Source organism: Liolophura sinensis, chromosome 10 (genome assembly GCF_032854445.1).
Source record: "Liolophura sinensis isolate JHLJ2023 chromosome 10, CUHK_Ljap_v2, whole genome shotgun sequence".
Lineage (NCBI taxonomy): Eukaryota > Metazoa > Mollusca > Polyplacophora > Chitonida > Chitonidae > Liolophura > Liolophura sinensis.
Genome location: NC_088304.1, coordinates 3,224,669 through 3,250,211, shown reverse-complemented (window position 1 = coordinate 3,250,211; position 25,543 = coordinate 3,224,669). Strand labels below are relative to the sequence as shown.

General features: G+C 38.2%; 2 protein-coding genes across 10 annotated transcripts in view; one reads left to right on the top strand and one right to left on the bottom strand.

Annotated features, from left to right (window-relative positions):
- Nucleotides 1–1,084: 1,084 nt before the first annotated feature.
- LOC135476414 (transport and Golgi organization protein 2 homolog) lies at nt 1,085–18,280 on the top strand. 9 transcript variants are annotated; one of them, XM_064756431.1, is made up of 8 exons: nt 1,085–1,520; nt 7,709–7,876; nt 8,766–8,885; nt 9,536–9,650; nt 12,674–12,753; nt 14,552–14,708; nt 15,616–15,726; nt 15,971–18,280. In XM_064756431.1, exons 2-8 carry the CDS (start codon nt 7,735–7,737, stop codon nt 16,104–16,106), a joined length of 861 nt encoding a protein of 286 aa, XP_064612501.1. In that variant the 5' UTR covers nt 1,085–1,520; nt 7,709–7,734; the 3' UTR covers nt 16,107–18,280. The 9 variants fall into 9 exon arrangements, with proteins under 9 accessions (XP_064612501.1, XP_064612497.1, XP_064612502.1 ...); XM_064756427.1 differs by having other exon boundaries at nt 7,676–7,876; XM_064756432.1 differs by lacking the exon at nt 1,085–1,520 and adding an exon at nt 1,901–2,372.
- Nucleotides 18,281–19,418: 1,138 nt separating this feature from the next.
- Nucleotides 19,419–25,543, bottom strand: part of LOC135476687 (uncharacterized) — a 31,723-nt gene continuing 25,598 nt past the window's right edge. The window contains 3 exon segments of the mRNA XM_064756796.1: nt 19,419–23,042; nt 23,890–23,998; nt 24,540–24,597. Of these exon segments, the coding sequence (XP_064612866.1) occupies nt 22,868–23,042; nt 23,890–23,998; nt 24,540–24,597 (342 nt within the window). The 3' untranslated portion in view covers nt 19,419–22,867.

Below are 25,543 nucleotides of genomic sequence, written 5' to 3'. Positions count from 1 at the left end.
AAAAGATCACTGAAAATGTGCCATTCAGGTCCGACTGAAATAGGGCTGATTTTCAGGTGAGTGGTGAAGCAGAATTTGTACACCTCATAGATCTGAGCTTAAGTTCTGATTTAACATTTTAGCCGTCTGTATCTTTACAAAACATCTTTTTTTTTTCTTTTGTAGAGTGGATTACTTGTGCCTCGAAAATCCGGAATCAAGAAACCACTTGGCCGTCGTCAACCAGGCAACTCGTACTCTGACCAAGTCAAACTCAAGTCATATGTCATCATTGCTCAACAGATATACAATAGAGTGGTTTCTTATTAAAAGAAATGTCGAAGCCATTCTCTGGTTTACTTATCAACGGAATGAGGAACCTTTTCTGAGTGACAAGGACTTTTTTGTTGGTATTCTCTCTTTATGATCAGAGCCGTTTCTTCTGACGTTCAAAAATTGTAAAAAGAAGCGTCTTAAGTAAAATATTCTTCCGCACAACAAAACATCAGTCAAAGAACATGCAGGCGCCTGCAGCAAGGTTTTTAGAATTATGAACACTAGGGTTTATTTCAAACGCGAATCAAGACAGAAAAACAAATGATATATCGCAAATAAGTGTTAACTACGGCGAGTATACAACATGCAAACAGTTTGTAAAATTTATTTGATTGCTGTTTTACGCCATATTCAAGAATACCGCACCTATACGACGGCGGCCATCATTATAGTGAGAGAAAACAGGATTTCAAATACATGACATAGTCTTTGTCCGATATGGAGTCCGTGAGACATGAAAATTGAAAACTGAAATGGCGTGTATACTGAAAATCTTCAACCTTTTCTACTACTTAAGTACTTTTTTTCAGAGAAATGTATACATAGAATTATTACGAAAATGATGCTGAAAATGATTTGTATGTGTGACATACATTTATATGTGTATTTCTAGGTCACAATCGGGTAGTTGGGAAGACGGATAAACAACACATGGAGAAATGATCAAAGATACTTTGAGAATGTCTTCCTCAGAAAAGTAAAGATATGAATGTGTTGTTCATCAGATGGACTAACCATGTGAAAAAAAAAAAGAAAGAAACTAAATATTCCTCCTACAAATACAATATATTGTCTAAAAAGAGCTGACCAGGTGACACAAAAGTTAGAAGAATTATGGTATATATAAGTAAGCCCTATGGGCATTATTTCACGGATGTAATTCGAATCAGGGCTACCATTGTAAACAATTCACTGGGGCTTTAACTTGTATAAGAGTGGACGTATAGCCTACAGCGACGTCTTCAGACCTCCATTGTTAAAGATCTCAGGCTCACGTTCCGTAGGCTCGGTCCATCTGTACTCAGCTGCAGTTTCCATTATTCAGACTCGTTGTCCTTATACAGGTGTTGTCGTCCTTATACACAAGGTATTGTCGCCGTTGTACAGAAGGCGTTGTCGTGTACTCAGCATCGGGGTAGGCACCATTTCCCTGGATTTGTAACTGGATTTCTTCATTCATCAGACTGAGAGCCAAAGATCATCGTGTAAGTGAATCATCCTTCTGCATGACACAAATAGTCCATGAAATACATAAATACACAAGTCGTTCCATACGCTGTTTTCTACATGCAGTTTCTGGTGCTGCCTGTCGTTAGATCAACATAGCTCTAAAGCGAGAGGTTTGGAAAGTTTTGGTTCGGCCAAAGTTGTCCCCAAACTATGCATCTACAGCAATTGTTTTGGGACATAGATCAATGCCTGAACTAATTTTACACTCATTAAGTTAATCTGTTAATTTTAACAGCAATCCTGTTGTCAAAGTGATACTATAATGTATTCTGTTGTTATAACATAATACTGTGTCAAATTCAACATAATACCCTGTTAGTCTAACAGAATATTGATGCGGAATTAATAAACTATGTGTGTTATATCTAACAGCATAATCTGTTGCAATAGCACAATACATTTAGGTTTAGTCACTCAGACAACAGAGTTTCGGTTAAAATTAACAGAGTAATTTTTTAGTGTAGCCAAACCTAACCTCGGAGAAATCTCTGCCTACTGCTAGTGTTAAATAATGCTCTTACTGTTAAGGCCAAGGTCGTTCAGAACTGTTTATGAAATAGCTTCTCATTTTTTTAAACAGAATTAAATGAATTATGAGTGTCATAGATCATACACACACTTAATTGGCATTGGAAGTCATGCAGGACGGGGGCCTCCCTGGCTTAGTTGGTTAGCACGCTAGAGCTGCGTACTGACTCAGGAGCCTGTCACAAATGCCTGTTGTTTATTAATCTCACAGCTTGGGCCGGCAGACATTTTGATTACTAATCCCGTAACTTCCTTCCACCTGTCTGCTAGCAAGTCAGAGCGTGTCGGGCACTTGTCAAGTGAGTAAGAGAACAGGTTTTAATTAGACGTTAGATTTAGTACAAAAGGTCTTATCTTAACTTGGTAAGGTTGATAGGAACTTACTACCACATTAGTAGGTTTGTGTACACCACACTGCAAATCCAGAGTATGTTCTAGTTGGCATTAGGAGCCTATCTCATGTTATTTAATCAGTTGTATTAGAATGTTTCTACCATTCATAAATTGTACAGGGTTGTTGTTGGGTTACAACACTGTCTTCTGGATTTATTTGTGATCCCCGCTAGCTTCCCAAAACAGCCATTTATGGATAGTGGCTTAGTGATAATACAACCAGTTTATACCATATGGTTTTGTATGCTTGTATGATTGAGGGCTTTACGTCGCACTGATAAATTTTTCAGTCACATGACAACGAAGAATCATTTGGTGTGTGTACGTAGACGGTGTCTTTTTCTGGCAGGGCGAGTCTATGTCGCCAAAGTGCTGCCGCCACTGAAGTATCATTCCGAAGACACCAGACATGACACCCCACCCGGTCACATTACACACTGACACCGGGCCAACCAGCCCTGTTTCCTTGCTCTAACTCTCAGTGCTGAGCGCCTAGCTGGGGCAACAACAAGTACCGTGCCATTTTTTTTTTAACGTCTTTGGTATAAATTTATACGGGTTTCATCTCGTATCTCCCGTTTTCGAACCATATTAGGCCACCGAAGGAGTCATAATTAATGGCTTTGTGGAACGGACTATATATGTAATATATACATGTATGCGTAGGTCTGTACTGCAATCCAACGCTTGGACATTGTTTCATTGAATATTGCTGTAAGATGAATGTACGTGTATCGGCCTATATAACACAAATCATTGACACATTGTCTTGGATATAGGAGATAAATGGCAGAGCCGCTAAAACTTTAACCACCCAAGATTCTGTTTACAGGGCATGCAGTTCTTAAAAAGATAAATTTACTTTCACTGAAGAAAATTACTGATATACCTGTATATACGTCCCCTCACAATTCCCTGAACAGCTGTCAGGGAATAATACTTGACCGGGATCAGGATATAATAGACTTATCGGAAGAAGAAATCTGTAGAGAACTAAATTCACAAGGTGTTACCAGAGTTAAAAGTATTCTATCATCAACTTTGTTCAGCATAAAAATAAATAGCCTAGCCAAAACATTAACATCAGGCACAGAGGGTTCTTTATATGTTGATGATTTCCTTATATGCTACCGAGCTAAGAATGTGAATAATATCGAACGTCAGTTGCAGCTTTGTCTTAATAAAATCGAGAAATGGGCAACTGAAAATGGTTTTAGATTTTCAACATCTAAAACCGTCGGTATGCATTGTAACAAACGGAAATTTCATCTTGATCCCGAGCTTAATTTTTGTGGTGAACAGGTTAAAATTGTTGGACAAACTAAATTTTTAGGTATAATATTTAATAGTAAGCTATCTTTTATACCTCATATAAAAATGCTTAAGGCTAAATGTACAAAGGCTCTCGATATAATTAAGGTCGTGTCTAGCACCGATTGGGGTGCTGACCGATCAGTTTTACTTAATTTCTATCGTTCTCTGGTGAGGTCTAAATTGGACTATGGATCCATCATTTACGGTTCGCTAGGAAGTCGTACATTAAAATGTTGGATCCTGTTCATCACCAAGGTTTGAGGCTCAGCCTTGGTGCCTTTAGAACCTCACCAGTAGAAAGTTTATATGTGGAGGCAAATGAGCCTTCTTTATACAACCGACGTATAAAACTTAGCCTTCAATACGCTAGTAAGCTTAAAGCTCATCCAACAAACCCTGCCCACGACTGTGTTTTCAATCCATTATATGTAGACAAATATATTAAATGTCCTAACAAGATCCCTTCGTTCGGTCTTCGCGTGCGGGGCCATATTGTGGGTGCTAACATCAAGCTGGAGGATATAGCTCCGGTGTCTTTTCCGGGGTCTCCTCCATGGCTTCTTCCACAAACTAAACTAATATTTGATCTACGTAAATATAATAAATCCAATACAAATCCTCTTATAATTCAGCAAGGTTTTGCTGAAATCAAGGCTGATTATATGGATTATAAATTTATATATACTGACGGGTCAAAGGATGGGGACAGGGTTGCGGCTGCGGCTGTCTTAGAGCAGCGGGTCACTTCTCTTCGTCTGCCACCTTCATCTTCTATCTTTTCTGCAGAGGCCAGGGCTGTACTCCTGGCCTTATCATATGTTTCCTTTGGGCATGTCCAGAGGGCAGTGATATGCAGCGACTCGCTGTCTTGCCTTTTGGCGATTCAGAATAATAAATTTAAAAATCCATTGATACCTGAGATAATAGCCAAACACCGAAAACTAATTAAAAGAGGTAAAGATATTATATTCTGTTGGATACCAAGTCACACTGGTATCCATGGAAACACAGTTGTGGACAGGGAAGCAAAAGCTGCCCTATATAAACCTGTATCTCGGGTTAAAATCCCTTATACTGACGTGAAGTCTAATATTCTTAAATATATTCGTCGCCTTTGGCAGGGTGAATGGGACTTGCAGATCCATAATAAACTGCATGCCATTCATCCTATCTTTGGCTACAATGCCTATACTTGTCAAATGCCTCGCAGAGACCAAGTAGTTTTAATGAGGTGTAGTATTGGGCATTCTCATCTGACACACAATTTCATCTTAGATGGGAGCAGTGCTCCCGAGTGTGTTGGATGTGCTGCTCAATACGGCATCAAACATATCTTGGTTGACTGTGTGGACTTTGCTCATGTTCGGCAAAGGTTTTACACGGTCACCTCTGTATATGATTTATTTGACAGCATCGCTGGCGATGTTGTCATAAATTATTTGAAGGCCATTGGCCTATATCATAAAATATAAATTTTAATTGTCATAAATATCTATAGATAAACAGTTATATACATATATATTTATACATGTACTATAACCCTGGTTTTCGAGTTTTAAATCTTATTTTTCTTTTATACGATTTTAAACATGTCTGTACTTTTTGTTTTACTTTTGGTGTTCATATTATCATATCGAAAACCTTAACCGTCTCGCGTTTTCACCTTGTTCTCGCCACGATATGGCTGAAATATTGCCGATGTGGCGTTAAGCCATAATCATTCATTCATTCATTCTTAAAAAGAATGTCGGGTAGGATAAAATTTTTGCGACCCATCACCTTGCCCGAAGTTGAAAAAATTTCCAAACATGGCAAACGTTGATATGAGTTGTCCGATTCGAACATTTAAACGGCTGGATTGCTGTTGAAAGATGGTTTACCAATGCTGGCTTTCACATTTTAGCCTACATTTCGGGTGTTTTAGGAAATCAGCGAATACAATAAAAATAAGGTAAGGCTCGAGCCGGGTTTTTTTTAGTGAAATTATCCGCGTGGAAGTCTATATAACCAGAGTTGTACGTAACGGTAGGAATGTCCAGCTTAGCTTATGGGCTAAAGCAAGCCTCAGCCCTCTCCTCACCCTCCAGTTAAGGCTTACCCTATACTAGCTGCGCTACCCGCCTCTCCATTGCCTCCTAAGGTCCCGCATACGGATATTATAAAGCTGAAAGTTAAAAAGAAAGCAGAGAAAAAAGGGTTTTATGAATAAAACACAAGGACACTAATTTCAAATCGCCAAACAGGTGCCGGATCAAATGCACCCAGTGACCTTTATACGAATGTAACTCTTATGTGTGTGAGGAGAAAAAAGTCCCAGGCATGAAACTGACAAGTCGCAGATTTGTGTGTGTCAGTGTGTGTTCGAAACATCGGCTTCAAAAAGTATGTGTCGCTTTGGCCTGACGTGAGATGTCAGTGACTGGGATTAATGTTTTAGCTTTTCAGCTTAACCCTTGTTCAAAATTTTTGGTGGTTTTGGCGATATCCTGGACGTATGTAGTGGTAGTTGCGAAGTGGCTTAGTGAATTAGACTTAGTATTCCTAGCTTTGAGCGTTGGGTTCGTCGATAAGACCAATAGGAGGTGATAAATGGAATGGAGCTAAATGGGCTAAATGCTGATTTTTGTCGAATTCAAAAGGTTAAAATAACTATAGGACAATGGTCCTATATTTCAGCAAATTTTTATTTCTGATCATCAGGATACATGAAAAAGTCACATAAATAGCTGCTAGGCCCCTAAATATACACAGTTCAGTAACGCAAACAAGCAGTAGGCCTACAACTAGAAGGTTTGACCAGCGTAACCAGTCTTATACACTTTCTTTGTGTAACTGAGTTGTATACATCAGCTAATTATGTGAAATTTTTACATATCCTGAAGATGACAAATAAAATTTTTGTTGAATTATGAAATGTGAGATATGCAACTTTTCAGGGTTTTTTTCAGAGTATCTAATCTTCTGCATTACGTTAATGTCAACTTAGCCAGTGCTACATGCTTCATTTCGTTAACTTGTATGCTAATAGGCGGCTAATTCTGGTTTTAGTAAGTGGTACACCACAATATTTTGCTTAGCATGATATGCCAGCCTAAAGACTAGGTGTCGAGCAAGGTAAGGATGTAGGGAATAAATTTACACAGATAAAGCTGGTCGACAAATTATATATCATGTTGGCACCAGGAGTGTTGTTTCTGATTCCACCTGGAATATTTCATTATTCCATATCTAAACATCTCCAACTTTTTCCATGATGTCGTCTATGGCATACAGATTCTGAATATAAATAGAATTAATTCTGAAAACAATAATTTTATGTTTGTTCTGCAAAAATTCACTTACACAGCTACTGGCTTGCTTGTCCATGTGGACAGGTGAAATAGAGAATAAGCTGAATTTGGAGTCCTTGCTTTTGGCATTATTACCATGGGAGAGATACATGTACATGTAGGAAAAAATGATAGCTAGTCCCCCTGCTCAAACAAAGTGACCTTACAACATGAAAAAAGGCTGCTTGGACACATTCACATTCCTACTGCAGAATATGGTACAGATCAAAACATGCAAGTAAGGCCTGCTGAGTTGTTGCTGTTATAGGTTAAAAAGAGTTGCTTACAGCTTGGATCTATGCAGCACCACATGATGTAGTTGTGTATAAATACAGGCAGACATACAGTCTGGCAGCAGATTCAATGTGATGTGTAGATTTAGGAGAATGAGGCATCTGACAGCTTATACATGTATGTTATATGTATACACATGCGTATAGCTACATGCACATGTTCATGTATGTATTTTATCAACCCTACTATAAGCTGATCTGTCATTTTCTGTTTTTCTTGACATACAAAACTTGATCTGCAGGGATTTCAAACAGAATTATGTGTTTTTACAGGTAATATCACAGCCACTACTTAACTTATTTCAGTCTAAATCCTCACCCCCAGAAGTAAGATGTGTCTGTTGTTCTTAAGCCTGGATGAGAACCCCACCCCCAGGAGATACCCTGTGGTGATTGCTAACAACAGAGATGAGCTGTGGGACAGGCCAACTAAGCTGGCTGACTTCTGGCCTTCCCACCAAGACTGTATCAGTGGTGAGTTGGTTCAAGGGTCAGTGTTCTGACTAGTTTATACCTGTGTCGCACTTGATGAGCAATCGTCATATAATTGATCATCATAAAGTGAGTTGAGTGACTTGTAAATTTATGATAATCATTTCATTGACCATGGTTTGTCCCTGTGACTGTCATATAAGTGATGAGTAATTATCATATATAAGTGACTGTCATATAAGCGTCAGATGAGTGATTATCATATATAAGTGACTGTCATGTAGGTGATGAGTGATTATCATGGATAAGTGACTGTCATATAAGCGTCAGATGAGTGATTATCATATATAAGTGACTGATATAAGTGATGAGTGACTCATATATAAGTGACTGTCATATATACGTGATGTGAGTGATTATCATATATAAGTGACTGTCATATAAGTGTAAGATGAGTGATTATCATATATAAGTGACTGTCATATAAGTGATGAGTGATTATCATGGATAAGTGATTGTCATATAAGTGATAAGTGATTGTCATGGATGAGTGACTGTCATATATAAGTGACTGTCGTTCATAAGTGATATGAGTGATTATCATATATAAGTGACTGTCATATAAGTGATGAGTGATTATCATATATAAGTGACTGTCATGTAGGTGATGAGTGATTATCATGGATAAGTGACTGTCATATATAAGTGACTGTCATATAAGTGATGAGTGATTATCTGTGCATGTAGGTGATCATCATATTTAAGGGACACATCTTTAAGGATAGAATAACGCAGCAAGTGATAACTAGATTTCAGATGAAATTGGAAACTGAGGTTGGTTATTGTAAGATTAGCTTACTTCATGCCCTGTTGGATTGGCCACAATGTTACATTATACATATGGTTTGTCAAGTACCTGCTCTGTCTCTAGGTCTGGATGAAGAACCAGGCAAAGAAGGAGGTACCTGGCTAGGATTGTCAAAAACGGGGCATTTTGCATCGCTGTTGAATATTCTCTCAAGTCAGAATGACCCTAACAAGAAGGGTAGAGGTAAGGTATATGTCTTTATTGGCATAATGGCTAATTGGCCCACAAGCATCAATCACTGATGAGCGTCTTGTATGTTGATGGCAGACAGTGTGATAGGTGATAACAATTCTGGTTACATTAGCTATATACATACAAACTAGAGAAAAAGCCTTATGGATAAAGACTGGTAGTTTCCTCTCAGTGTTATAGTTGTTAGTAGATACTAATATACGTGTATAGTTGTATTAATATACTTATGCTTGGATTTAAATGTCATACTTGACAATTTTTCATTTAATGACGAGGAGCCATTAGTTGTGTGTACATACCACATAGCCAAAGTGCTGCTGCCACTGAATTACCATGCCAAAGACACCATATATGACACCCCACCCAGTCACATTATACTGACACCTTGTCCAGTCACATTATACTGGCACCCCACCTAGTCACATTATACTGCTAACCAGTCCTGTTTCCTTACTCTAAACTTTCAGTGTTGAGTGCCAAGCGAGGCAGCAACAAGTACCATTTTTGAAAGTCTTTCGTATGACCCGACCCAGTTTGATCCAGGCTCTCCTGTGTTCTTGTGTGTTTCAAAATTGTCGCATCAATCAAATGTAACTTTGTCTTGTGTGTAAGCAAATGCTTGTACGGTGTCTGATTTGCAGGTCATCTAGTCACGAATTGCCTAACATCCTCAAATGACCAGCAGTCATACCTGAGGTCTGTTTTCTCAGAGGCGGACCAGTATAATGGTTTTAACCTGGTTGCTTTACACATAAGGTGAGTCTGTCTGTAACCATCGGGTTAATATACCTGAGGTCTGTTTTCTCAGAGGCGGACCAGTATAATGGTTTTAACCTGGTTGCTTTACACATAAGGTGAGTCTGTCTGTAACCATCGGGTTAATATACCTGAGGTCTGTTTTCTCAGAGGCGGACCAGTATAATGGTTTTAACCTGGTTGCTTTACACATAAGGTGAGTCTGTCTGTAACCATCGGGCTAACATACCTGAGGCCTGTTTTCTCAGAGGCGGACCAGTATAATGGTTTTAACCTGGTTGCTTTACACATAAGGTGAGTCTGTCTGTAACCATCGGGTTAATATACCTGAGGTCTGTTTTCTCAGAGGCGGACCAGTATAATGGTTTTAACCTGGTTGCTTTACACATAAGGTGAGTCTGTCTGTAACCATCGGGCTAACATACCTGAGGCCTGTTTTCTCAGAGGCGGACCAGTATAATGGTTTTAACTTGGTTGCTTTACACATAAGGTGAGTCTGTCTGTAACCATCGGGTTAATATACCTGAGGTCTGTTTTCTCAGAGGTGGACCAGTATAATGGTTTTAACCTAGTTACTCTACACATAAGGCGAGTCTGTCTTTAACCATCGGGTTATTGTACATATAAGGTGAGTGCGTCTGTAACAAGCTGGCTACTCGTCATATAAACTGAGTCTGCTTTTAACCAGCTGATTACTGTATACAAAACGTGAGTCTGTTTATAAATACCTGGTTACTCTAAACATAAGGTGAGTCTTTTTGTGCCCACCTGATTACGCTACATATAAAGTGAGTCTGCTTTTAACCAGCTGATTACTGTATACATAAGGTCGGTCTGTTTTTAACCATTTGGTAAGTGGTTAACCACTTCTTTAACCCAACATATATGATGAGTGTATTTGCACTAATTGATTACTTTACATATGAGTTGAGTCTGTCTAAAATCACCTTGTTACTCTGCATGTAAGGTAAGTGTTCGCAAGCGTGCTGTTACTCTACACATAAGGTGAGCTTGTTTGTTACGTAAATGCTTGGAACCAGCTGCATGCTGACTATGTATACATGTGAAAAGTGAGTCTGTTACTTTGCACATGAGGTCAGTCTGTTTGCAACCACCTGGTTTTTGTACATGTACAGTGAGTCTGTTTATAACCACCTGGTTCCTATACATACACAGTGAGTATGTTTGTAACCACCTGGTTTCTATACATACACAGTGAGTCTGTTTGTAACCACCTGGTTTCTATACATACACAGTGAGTCTGTTTGTAACCACCTGGTTTCTGTACATACACAGTGAGTCTGTTTGTAACTGCCTGGTTTCGATACATACACAGTCAGTCTTTTTATAACTGCCTGGTTTCGATACATACACAGTCAGTCTTTTTGTAACCACCTGGTTTCTATACATACACAGTGAGTCTGTTTGTAACCACCTAGTTTCTGTACATACACAGTGAGTCTGTTTGTAACCACCTGGTTTCTATACATACACAGTGAGTCTGTTTGTAACCACCTGGTTTCTGTACATACACAGTGAGTTTGTTTGTAACCACCTGGTTTCTATACATACACAGTGAGTCTGTTTGTAACCACCTGGTTTCTATACATACACAGTGAGTCTGTTTGTAACTGCCTGGTTTCTATACATACACAGTGAGTCTGTTTGTAACTGCCTGGTTTCGATACATACACAGTCAGCCTTTTTGTAACCACCTGGTTTCCATACATACACAGTGAGTCTGTTTGTAACCACCTGGTTTCTGTACATACACAGTGAGTCTGTTTGTAACCACCTGGTTTCTGTACATACACAGTGAGTCTGTTTGTAACCACCTGGTTTCTGTACATACACAGTGAGTCTGTAACCACCTGGTTTCTGTACATGTATGTACAGTGCTAAACATCAATGAGTCAGTCTTCAATCTTTTCAAATATAAATTTATGCAATTCTATAATTTGTGACTTTATCACAGTTTGAGTTTTGATCACTGTCCCTTCAATAAGTTGCCAATGGCGTACATGTAGCGTTGTAACAGGAGGATTGTCAGGGTGCCTGGAGCCGTGCAGTGGTTTATTTAGGGTTCTGCTTTGTTTAATCCACTCAAGTGTTTAAATTTTCTTGAGACCACCTCACCGGTTGACATCACATCACCTCATTCTTGTGACATGACATTGTATTGCCACATTCCAGCTGCATCACATCATTTCATTCTCTTAAACACCACATTGCCTCCTTTAGTAACATCAGATTGCCTCTTCAAAGTGACATCACATTGCTTCATTGTAGTAACATCACATTGTCGTATTGCCCCTTCCTAGTGACATGACATTTCCTCGTCCTAGTAATGTCACATTGCCTCTTCCGAGTGACATGACATTTCCCCATCCTATAAAGTTACATTGCCTCTTCTTCATAACATTGTTTTGCCCTTTCCCAGTAAAATCACAGTGCCTCTTCCTAGTAACATCACATTGTCTCTTCCTAGTAACATAACATTGCGTCATCCTAGTAACATTACATTGCCTCTTTGAAATGACATCACATTGCCTCTTCCTAGTAACATCACATTGTCTCTTCCTAGTAACATAACATTGCATCTTCCTAGTAACATAACATTGCATCTTCCTAGTAACATAACATTGCATCTTCCTAGTAACATAACATTGCGTCTTCCTAGTAACATTACATTGCCTCTTTGAAATGACATCACATTGCCTGTATTGGTGGTGTCATGTTCATAGTTGAATTGTGCCACGTAATAGAGTACACAGTTGAATTGTGCCACGTAATAGAGTACACAGTTGAATTGTGCCTTGTAATAGAGCACACAGTTGAATAAAGGCCATGTAATAGAGTACATAGTTGAATTGTGCCATGTAATAGAGTACAGAAATCCGAGATAAAACTGGAAACATATCTGACATTGGTCAACGCAGTGAATGTTCTATCACCAAAATCAGCTAGTCATTTATTGTGGCAATCTGGCATTAAAACAAAGCCTTTGCTTTACCTTGTTACAGAGCTGGTTGGAAGTACACTTTGACATTCCTGTCCAGCTGGACCCAGTATTATGACAAGCTGTTGGACATTACACCTCAAGGTTTGTTGCACTAACAGTTTCTCTTCCATTGATTGTCTAGTCTTTCTAATACATACATTGTCCTTGGGCAGTTTTAAAGGGATATACCACTGTAAGAAATACAGAATGTTTGAGTTGGTTTTGCTAAATATGAAAATGAGTTGCGTCTGAGTCCTAACTAAAACTCCTGGGCCTATATTTTCCAAAAAAATATCAAGAGAATGACATGGGGAAGTTCATCACTGGTCTAAACTGTCAGCCCAATGAGATAACAGAGCAAAGATTCCCTCAATGCAATGTTTGCTCATCGATCGCACATGTAAACAATATTAGAGATTGAAATAGAATTGAAGGTCTAGTAAACCAAATACAATCTTATATTCCATCGACTGACCCCAATAGCTCAGTTAGTAGAGTGTCCACTTCGGGAGAGGTAGATCCAGGGTCAATCCTGGGAGGGGTCACACCTAAGACTTTCAAAGAGATAGATGTAACTTCCCCGCTTGGCATTCAGCATCCAGGGTATAGCATACAGGACTGGATGACCTGTATCAGTATAATGGATTAGGTGGGGTGGCTTACTTGCCTTCGGTAAGTCGTTCCAGTGGATCAGCACTAGATAAAGGAACAGTGGAAATCTGTCCTGCAGAGGCAGTCATTACATGCACTCTAAGGACTCCTTTGTCCTCATATGACTGGAAAATTGTTAATCACGATGTTAAACCCCGAGCACTAACTCACCCTTTCTATCAATAACATTTTATAAAATATTTGTAATTCCCAAAAATCTGTACGGCAAAACAGTTACTCTGTGGATCGCATAATTACTACGCAGTGCCATGTTTGACATTTCAAGTTTGCTGAACATTTCTCATCGTCTAGACAACAATGGGAGGTAACAGGCTCAAAAAATCAGGCTTTATAAATACAACGACTTGAGTGATTTGGTGGTCGAAGGGTAACCTCGGATAAAACTGAACATTCGATACTACGTCTGGTAGTCTCAGCTTTAGGTAGATGGTGTCCGAAATAACAGGACATTGTTTCAACGTTGGCAGTAGATCCCTGTAATAATGACTTTGATTCTTACTCAGTGCTATACTGACTGAAAAGTTGATCAGCTGTATGATGGGAGGCAGTCTGGCGTGTCTGGTCCCCACCATGGGCCTTAGGTGAGCAACAGGCACTCTACAATGTCATGAACAAGTAGATGTCATACATGCGCGTCTTATTGGTGAAAGGCTAACTGCCTAAGGAGTAAAATGGAAGCAGAGAAATTCTAGATCCAAGTATGGGATTGAACCTATATCTTCTGATTGCAAATGATCATTCGCTACAGCAGTGATCATTCGCTACAGCAGTGATCATTCGCTACAGCAGTGATCATTCGCTACAGCAGTGATCATTCGCTACAGCAGTGATCATTCGCTACAGCAGTGATCATTCGCTACAGCAGTGATCATTCGCTACAGCAGTGATCATTCGCTACAGCAGTGATCATTCGCCTACTTACTGTAATTCTTCAACCTTTTTTCATGTTTGCAAGGTGTGTATTCAAGCTTATTCTGAAGGCATTATTGTGTATTTAGGCTGGAATGTTTATGACTATTTACTTGACTGGTTGCTTTACACGGTTCCCAATGAATATTTGTACGATGCTGGGCAAACCCACAACCATCTGCAAGTTGCTGGCAGATTGACGGGAAGGTTTAACCATTTTAGAGTGACTTTTTAAATGCCATAATGAACGCAGCATCCATACATATATATCTGCCAATACATTCAAACAGTTGTCTTTTTTTCCCCCCAATTCCTCAAGGTTATCACGGTTTTGGAAACTGTAGACACAAGCCTGCGTGGAAAAAAGTGGAAGTTGGAAAAGCTGCCTTCAAAAAAATAGTGGAAGCAAATGGAACAACTGACAAGAAGGAGAAGCTGTTGGAGGAGTTATTTCAGCTATTGTCAGACAAGTCAAAGTAAGACATCATGTTTTCTTTCTGGCTTTCTTCCAGATATGGAGCATTCTCATATTATTTGTACGTGTACACTGTTTTTTTAGGTAAGGGGTGTTGGGGGGTTGGGGTGGTGGTGTCATTATCAACTTTATTTGCCTTATCATTATAAGGGCAATATATGTTAGTACAGTAATTCTTCAAGCCTGTTTGCAAGCATATTCGGATGGCATTATTAGGTGTAGAATGATAAAATTCTTTGTGTGAAACCCTAAATTTTCCAATCCAACCAATTTAATTTTGTTTCCAAAATCAAAATTTTGTCTGTCTGTCAGTCCATCAGTAAACAGGTTTCTGGATTTTTTTTTTTTTGGCAATGGTGCATCATATTGAGTTGAACTTTGGAATATGGTTCTACCATGATGAGTTAATGTTTATTATCAAATTTTGGGTTGTTTCATCATTTTTCGACAAAATTATAGTAATGTCTTGTTTCAGTTTTGTATGTCGATAAATGTCCATATGATTCGTAAAAAGTTTTCATATTAAATTGACACTTGGTATGAGGCTTCACCATGACAAGTTACCAATAAAGTTGGAGTTTTGGGCCAGCCTATCCCTTTTCAACAAAATTTAAGGTGAGTAGCCGTGGGTTTCCCCTGGGCTCTGCCCAGTTTCCTCCCACCGCCATGCTAGCTGTGATATATAAGTAAAATGCCAACCAGATATAAATAAATAAATCACTAAATCTTCAGGGAAGAAAAGCAAAAAGGTTGAAAGGATACGGTGGTAGGGTGGACACAATTGGATCTCCCACAGTTCATTTTGTGACTGTTTTGAATTGTGTGTTGTAATGAAGAATAAATGTTTTATAGTTACCATTGTAGTCTGAAATTTACGGCAATGAGAGAAAATTATCTTTACTTGTCAGACACCTTCCAGATGAGCAGCTGGACAATGAGGGTAAAAATTTACCTGAAGATCTCAGACAACAGCTGGCCGCCATTAATGTCTGGTCCCCTGCTAACAGATATGGCACCAGGTAGGTCTCAGAGAGCAGGGGCCACCATCAGTGTCCGGCCCTCTGCCTACAGATACCGTTCACAATTTCTTGACACTAAAGTGCCATTATACATCTATGGTATCGAGTTCTTCACAATATAAAATTAATTACAAAGTGATGTGACTCTCCTGATTCAGAGTGATGATAGTTGTTTACAGTTGTTGTTTGTGATGTTAGTTGTTGTTTTTTATGTTAATTCTTGTCTTTTGCCTTATTTGAACAGAACGATGACAGTCATACTGATAGATTCAGATGGAAATGCAGAATACATCGAAAAAACTCTAAAGACGCCTGTGGAAGCAGAATCTATCCAGTGGATAACTTCACGGCACAGCTTCAAGATGCAACTGGACTCATAATGATAGACTATCAAAAGGAAGTTTTAACTCAATAATTTGTCCATGATGAGTAAGCTATGCAAGTCTATATATATCCATGAATATATTTTAAGTTTCCAGAAAGCTCATAGTCCCCTTCAAAGGGTAGTAACTCTGTCTTGTGAAACAAAAAAGCCGTTTCTGATGATCAAATTGAAGTCATTACTAGCAGTATCGGGTAACCATATCTGCATTCCAAAAGGCTGCTTTGCTGAGAGAGATGTGAATGTGTTCTGGCTCAAAACTGCTCACAGTTGATACTAAATAACCCCATAAGTTATTGTAATCATATTATATCCTAAATGACCTATAGTTTCGTTCATGACTAAGTTGCTCATTTTTCCAGATTCTGGGAATTTTATTGATTTTAGAAAGATGCTTTGTGAGATGTTTGGATGGTAGGATGATATCCAACTGGGAAAATGTAAATTTATCATCAGAAGTAATACCTTATGCATTTATTTGTCTCCAAAAATGCTCTTTTGTGGTCAGACTTTTAGGTTACTTAAGGTACATACTTTCTGTCGACATTTGGTTTTGAGGTTCTGCAGCATTCACCAAAACAACAGTTAGATGTTCCTTTGTCCTGTGACATCATTTCATAGCTCTATTAGGTTATTTCAGGAAATTTAGACAAAGAAGAAAAAAATTTCAAAAATGGTATAATTGACCTGCATAAAATTTTATGACACTGGTGAAACAGAGCGAATCCACAATTCTGCTGTGCCATTGCAAGAAAAGTATGTATTCCATGGCATATCTATCCTTGTCTCTCCAAGTTTTTAAGTTTTAAATTATTATAACAATAACATGATATATTAAATATGTTTTTTATTTTTTTTTTAGCCTAATATGAATGATGAACCATTTTATGTGTGCTGTTGGTTAGTATCTCGACCTGTAAGGTGGGCTGTTTTTTGAGGCAGTTATAAGACATTTCTGCCTGCCGGTACCATGTTTAATATACTTAGTCATCTCATTCTTTTGTAATGTAAAAAATACTCAAATTTTCGATTATAGGATAGCAATAAGTTCTGTGGGTTGAGGAATCCAGAGTGCTGAAGGTAAACCACCTACATTTAGCAAGTTACAGATGAACTTCCCACGTGTGACTTAACGAATTGCACACCCTATTAATTTTATGGAAGACATTAGTGATCTTCAACAAAGAAGAGTATGCAAATTGCCTCAACAGCGTCATTGACAGCTGATATTCACTATGGCCCCATAAAATATTCTTTGGCGTAAAACACCAATCAAATAAATCAAATCATAATTTTCTGTGTGCTCACAAATTTTCATCGCTAAGACAGGACAACACAACTTCGGCCCAGTTACTTCAGGCGGGAAGCTCTATTGTGCTGGAGTTCAATCATTGTTTGAATATCGTTTGAATTCCAAACTTAGTGTGACGGGCCTACCAGCAAGGGATTTGAGTTAGCAAACTCTGGGTTCTGAGTGCACTCTTCTACCACTAAAGGGAAATTTCCTCCAGCCTGGAGGTAGATAGCGTTTATATATCACCCTGTTGCACATCATCATATGACTGAGAAATTGTTAAGTAGGATGTTAAACCCCAAGCACTTGCTCACTTACCGTTACATTAGACAGATAATTTTCAAGATTCATGCAGCCTCTACTGTAGATGTTTGAAGCAGTTTGTGTGGTCTTGCATGAATTTTGTCAATAGCTTGCATTTCACCAGTATGGTATTGAGGTGGCTCATTGGGTAAAGCCTTGGAGTCAACATCGGGTAGTTTATAACAGAGGTCAGTGGTATGTGTTCAGTTCAGGCTTTCCAGTTTCTTACATCAATGAAATTGTCTAGCATTAAAAGAGTGAAATACTTATCAAATCCATACATATACATGTAGTTTTATCTCTATATATGCTTGTTACCCATAGATGATAATTGTTGTTATTGTTTTTTTTTTTTTTAAGATACACATGTATGACCCGATCGTCTTGTACTTTGTATATTGATCATTTATTCCAAGAGCATCACACTTATGAAAATAAATGGAAGTCATTGTTAAACATTGAAATGTGACATGCATGTATGTTAGTGTGGCCGCTGCAGGTGTGTTAGTGTGGACATCGCAGGTATGCTAGCGTGGACGTTGCAGGTGTGTTTGTGTGGACGTTGCAGGTGTGTTTGTGTGGATGTTGCAGGTGTGTTAGTGCGAACTTTGCAGGTATGTTAGTGTGAACGTTGCAGGTATGTTAGTGCGGACGTTGCAGGTATGTTAGTGCGGACGTTGCAGGTGTGTTAGTGTAGACATACTTAAATATGATTTATGTTATCCTTATTTAGCATTTTAAATTTACAAATATACTGTATTTTTATGGAAAAATTGCCTTTTAGGAAGCACATAAAGGCCTGAAAATTATATTTTTTTTCTATCTACTTAAGTTATTCTAAGAAGAAATTAATCAAACATCCCCATAAAGTGGATGAATCAATCAGAATTAATCAAAATGTGGCGTTTAAAAAATGCAGAAGATTGGGCTCTGAAAATGGGCTACATTGCCTTCCCTTAAAAATTCGGTACCTAGGTGAGAACGGGGAGGTACGTAGCTGAGAATGGGCTACATTGCCTTCCCTTAACAATTTGGTACCTAGCTGAGAATGAGCTACATTGCCTTCCCTTAACAATTTGGTACCTAGCTGAGAATGGGCAGGTACCTAGCTGAGAACGGGGAGGTACCTAGCTGAAAACGGGCAAAAAATCCTGACTTAAGTCAAAATTAAAAAACTCTGTATGATTTGTGTTACTGGAAGTTAAAATTTGGACATGTCTTAAGACAACAATAATGTGGGGGACAAAATTTTAATTTCTAAAGTCCCAAGACAAGGTTTCAGATTGTATTTCAAATTTTGACCTAAGTTAGAAATGGCTTCGTGGAATCAGCCCCAGACCTATAACACCAGAGATGGATTAAGTATATTTCACTTACACATCGGTGACAAGCATTATGGTGGGATGAATCTGAACAGAGCCCAGTGGGAACCCACAACCATCCACAGGTTGTGAGTACATGTAGACCTTCCCACATACGACCAGAGAGGAAGCCAACTTAAGCTGGAATTGAACTCACAGCAAGAGGCTCCTGAGCAATGTTATACACTGACACGTTAACCACTCTGCCATTCAGAGGAAAAACGGTTATGACCCAGCATGTCTAAAGTACAACCAGATAGGATGCCAGCTAAAGCAGGACTTGAACTTACAACAACCACATTGCCGAGAGGTTCCTGAGCAATGTGGTGCGCCAGCATGTTAACTACTCTGCCAATTACAAGAAAACGGTAATGACACAGGATGTAAGGTCTTGAATGTTTTTATTATGCCAGTGACACCAAAGCTCAGTCAACAAACACAGATTTATTTCTGCGGCAGCAAAATTCTATATTAAAAGCACAAAGCTCAACACATTTTTTGTACAGTTTTATTGCTCTGAGGCATAACTGTCACACGAAAAATATTTATTTTGAAATAAAATTGTGAAATAATCATGCAAGAATTTAACCTATTCAATCATACTGTAAGCACCTATTGGTAGAATTAGATTTAAAGAGACAGATGAACAACGTGAACACTAAACTCCTTCTGGATAGAAGAGAACAACATTCACCACGGGTAAAAATTTAACTTTTCCACTTCACAGATTCTGAAGACAATTTTCAATTGCACAGAAAAATGTTTTCCAGCGTGTACGCCCAATCGCTCCATTGACACTTCCTTCACTTGTCACATTAAGACTAGATCTGATGTAAAAAAAATAATAATAATCAATAAAAATAATCAACAATTCTAATCCATCTGCTGTTTGTCCATTCAAATTCTTGCGTCCTGCTTTTGGAAAGCAAAGTTGACTTTCACTTCGCATATTTGTGTTTTGAAAATGTGTTACCTCTTATCTACTAAACAACCAAGTTCATTAACTGGCGCCCACAGTTGACTTCAGTGAGATTTTTCCGGCTTGAACACAAAATGGAACAGCACTACCTCTGATTCTCTCATCAAAATGCTCAAAAACTGAATCCATTACAATACATATGTCTGGGTTTGGGACATATACATGTAGCCATGGTAAATTCACAGTCATGAGTAAAATACCGGTATATTTGGGAGTAAAATACATGCATGTGTGGGAGTAACATACATGTATGTGAGGGAAAATGAATCTACATGTAGCTGAGTAAACTGCTGACCTTTGTCAAGTACCTGATAATCCTCATGACTTAACGAAAGAAAACACTAACATGAAGTATATGCCAGATGAAAAACCATTGTAAACATAGTCTATAAAAACAGTTATTTTTTCGGGAAATTTATCAGCCTAGTTAAGTGCATTTGTAAGTCTGGATTCTAAGGTGGCACTTCTGACAATGCTGGAACCAGTGACGTCACATCAGCTTTTTGCCACTTAACACACAGACTTCTGAAACTGAAACTGCATTTACATATAGATTTATGAATACATTCGTCCAAGCAAAATATGGGTGTGAAATCACTGGTACCCTCTGGTTCACTACAGACTACTGTAGATGTCATCCTTTTAAACCATTTTACTTCTAAAAAAATAAATCGAACTATTTTCTTGGACAGTTTTAAGTGGTCTTTCGCTTGACATATAGTTGTTTTTTTTTGTGTTTTCTTTGCCTTTAAAAATGCAACCAAACTAGCAATAGCTCAGGATTCAACCTAGTTAACTCCTTGCTCAATGGACAACCGGGTTTGTACATCAATGTGGTCCAGATATCCACTTCCCTGCACCCATTCTTCAGTACCAAAATGGTACTTTGTTAATAATCAGATAAATAAATGCACAAATAACAGCATATATGTTTGCTGGAGCTTCAAGCGAAATTAAATTTTCTTCATATGGACTTGGGTCACAAGTAAAATTATTAAATTATCACACATCATCACCATAGTTTTCACCTCTTTATAAAGATGATCCTGTGAGTTTCTTAAATGTAACAAACATGTATTTTGTCATCACTATAAAATAAAAAGTAACTCTAAAACTGCATGTTATTTGGTACTCCCTTGTATGCCATTTCTAAATTACAGTAAATACAGTAGTGCTTATTTGTCATCTGTAGAATAAACATCCACTTCAGACATTATGCCTTCAAATACACCAAATATGAAAACCATGTCATTTAACATAAGACAAATGTCCTGTGAATAGGAATAAGAACTGAAAGTCCTTATACAGTGAATATGTAAATTTAAAAGGGAAAAATCATAAATATGAAGTAATCATAAAGTAGAAAAATCATTAAAAAACTTATTTTTATTTTAAGATTTTAGATATTATATTAATTTAGTACCATACCTTATCAACATGGTCCAGCCATCATATAACCCAAACATTTTACCATTTAACCAAGTCAAAAAAAAAGTGTAACACCATATCAAATTTTTGCATGTTCTTTCTTTAAATCTGATCTTTCCACAAAACATTCATGCAAATATAATTGTACGTATAACATATTACTGCAGGGTGCACAAAAAGATGTAAATGATCAGATAATTAGGTTTTATCTGATTTGATTGGAGTGTTAGGTCATACTCAAGAATATTTCACTTATACGACAGTGTCCAGCATTATGGCGAGAGGATCCCAAGTAGAGCCCTTGAGAAAACTATGACCATCTGCAGATTACTGGCTGCCCTTCCCATATGCGACCGGAGAGGAAGTGAGCATTTTCTGGACTTGAACTTGCTCCCCAAACACACTGTATCAGGCAGTTATCAGTGTTGTTTAGTTACCTTCATCCCACTAAATTGCTGTGGAGTTGGAAGATTTCTAGATCGCCTGCTCTCATTGTTTGAGCGGCCTTAGTGAGACTCACTGGGCCCTTTGCCCACACTCTAACCTCCATTGAAAGCCACATGCCTTCCACTGATATGGCAAGCAGGTCGCATGTGTCACACATGGGAAATTTTGTAACTTGCCAAAGGTTGGTGGTTTACCCAGGGCACACAACTTTCCTCCACTCACAAAAATGACAGCTACTGTAAATATTTCAGGGAAAAACTTTGCGTTAAAAAAATTCAATGAAAGAAGTCACATCTCCTCTCGTCATTGCCAGCTATTCTATATACTTCAGTGAAAAATTTATGTGTGGCATTAAAAAACAGTCGCGTACATCTCCTGTAATTTTTATTAGTCCTTGTTCGTTTTAACACAAGTTTAGCTTTTATATACTTTGCTTGCTTGTTAACTCGTTTGACACCTAGAGATCGAAACATCTCCTGTCTTGTCAATGATTGATATTCTATATTGGTGATATAATGTTGTGTATGAACACTAAGGCAGGAAATGCTTAGTGTTCATACACTGTATGAAAATGTGGGCAAAAATCTTCTCATTAAGTTTAATAAGAAAACAGGCACACATACTCACTTGTGTATATACTGTAGCCAAATACTTTCACATGGCTATAAAAATACCTGACACTCAAGCGCACAGACACTTACATGTATACCATAGCCAAAATACTTTCATACGGCTAAAAGTAGCTCGCAGCAGATAAAAACAGCCCATATGATATCTCATTTTACTATAATATGGCTAAAAATCGCTCAGCGCAGATAAAAATAGCTCTTATGATAGAAAAATAATTTGTGACCTCAAATACCTTAAACTTTTTCAAAGTGTGATGTTTCCTAGAAAATCGGTTATGGGATACATAACATATACACAAAAACAGCACCTCGGTTGTGTTAGACCAGTGTAATATTGTGGTTCCTGTACAATTTCTTCTGAGCCACTTGATCGAGGGAAAACAACACGTCTTTCGGGTTTGGGAGGCCGGCGGGTTGACGGAACTTGTTGGTGGACTGGAAGTAGACTTCGTGATTGACACTCCGGTGGGCGTAAATACTGGCTCGATGAGTCCTGTGGGAGGAGCAAAGAGATATTTGTTAAAATAGGATTCACAGAATCCCATTGGCACCCATGCCACTTTAATATTCAGCTGTTATTACATAGTATCATATAAAAGACAAATATCATAAAAACTGAGTTACTTTACGACTAGAAATGTAAAAATCAAGAGCTGTTGAGAAACTAATTAACCACTTGATACCATAAATAAAGGATTCTATAAAGAGCAGAATCAAAGAGTATTGTAATCCATAAAGACAAGGTATTATAAACGTCGCAAAGAATGGATGGTGCCCTAACCACCAGGTCACCGATGCTCACAGGCGAAGACGAGAATTTTAACAAATTTCAGCGTCCAAGATAGAACTCGAGCCACCATCTTTTGGGTCCAGATGAGGCAAAAACAAGCATCTTGTTAATAACTGTGTGGCATATCCTAAATTTCTCAATCAAAATTTAACAGGTGCTCTGTGACAAATTAGTATTGATACCAAAACAGCTTAGTATTTACACCAAAACAGCTTAGTAATGACACCAAAACAGGTTAGTAGTATTCACACCAAAACAGGTTAGTAGTATTCACACCAAAACAGGTTAGTAGTATTCACACCAAAACAGCTTCGTACTGACACCAAAACAGCTTAGTATTTACACCAAAACAGCTTATTATTTTATACCAAAACAGCTTGGTATTTACACCAAAACAGCTTAGTACTGACACCAAAACAGCTTAGTATTTACACCAAAACAGCTCATTATTTTATACCAAAACAGCTTGGTATTTACACCAAAACAGCTTAGTACTGATACCAATACAGCTTTATATTGACACCACATTGCATTTACAACACGGGCATACCTGGCAGAAAATTCTGATAAAGAAGCAGATTTGTTGAATTCCTCGTGCAGATCTATTGCCAGATCACAAAACTCAAACTCTCCATGAGTCACAGGTTTTGTCACATTTCCTGAAATCAAAGGAAGAGAATGATGTCAATAAATTTTGAGACATTTTATAATTTTCTCTGTTACACCACTATAATCATACTAAATGGTTTCTTCCATGAAAGGCCTTTTAGTTGAAGTTCCTAATGGTTTACAGATCAAATCCCATAAAAAAGCATAAAGAATAGCAATAAACCCATTCCAGTAACTTGTGAAAATCCATAAAAACTAAAATTAATCCGTGCACAAGCTGAAAATCTGTCCTACAAAACCTGTGAGTTTCACAACTTTTTTTTGGGTAAATGTGTATTAAGACAAGACACCTCAGGTGCTTTACAGAGAAACACACATATGAAGCCACCAACATTTCTACATGCAAAGTTGTCTCTTTTAAGGTGACAAAACTTAACTTCTCATGAAATGATATATCAAGCAGGAAACCATCAGTGCATAATTCATGCAGGAAACCATCTGTGCATAATTCATGCAGGAAACCATCAACGCATAATTCATGCAGGAAACCATCAACGCATAATTTGTGCTGGAAATCATCAACGCACATACCTGAAACTTGTCTTTGAAAGTCATTGAACATGAGAAAATGGTAGTCTTCCAGGGCCGGCTGAAGAAAACAAAATACATATATCAATGCACAACATTCAAGTCTGCATAGAAAACTATTTAATACAAAACCGTTCACACTGGAGTTTGAATACCACACAAACTGTTAGAATGAGGTTCTTTGTGAGTTTTTTTATTTATCTGGCTGCTGATTTATACTCTGTAATTTATCTGATGCTGTTCCTTTTTGTTTACTTATTTAGGTGATTGGTATTTTACGCCATACTCAAGAATATTTCACTTATACGACGGCAGCCAGCATTATGGTGGGAGGAAAACGGGCCGAGCCCGGGGGAAACACAGATCATCCGCAGGTTGCTGGCAGACCTTCTAAACTGCACTTTCAGACAAATTATGTCATAATACATGTATAATACTTTTGATGCATTTTCACCATATGTGGGAAGGTCTGCCAGCAACCTGCAGATAGTTGTGGGTGTCCTTGCAAGGTCTGCCTGGTTTTCTCACATCATAATGCTGGCCCTCATCGTATAAGTGAAATATTCTTGAGTACGGCGTAAAACACCAATCAAATAAATGAATACATTTTTACTTTCCAAACATATATCACAACACCTTACAAAGATCAATGCAACTCTCAGAATCAAGCTAAATGAGTACCATTAACTTAGTCAAGGTCTAAATTTTACGTCAAATACAGTATATGACAGCCAGGTTTGTGGGTAGAGAAACCCGAGTGGCCAAAGCATTAACTGCCCTGTTCCAGGTACTTGATTTGACAAATACAGAACATATTCCTGATACCGTGCCGCAGAAAAACCCCAGTGGGAGCTGGATTTGAACACACGTCCCCTGTGATCATCAAGAGTTAGTGTTCTGAACTAATGCAGTCTAATGTTCAGGCAGCAAGGGCTCTCTCTGTTACTGATAGACAACCCATCAGATATACAGGCATTGCAGATCTTTTACATTATGATATTCAAAAT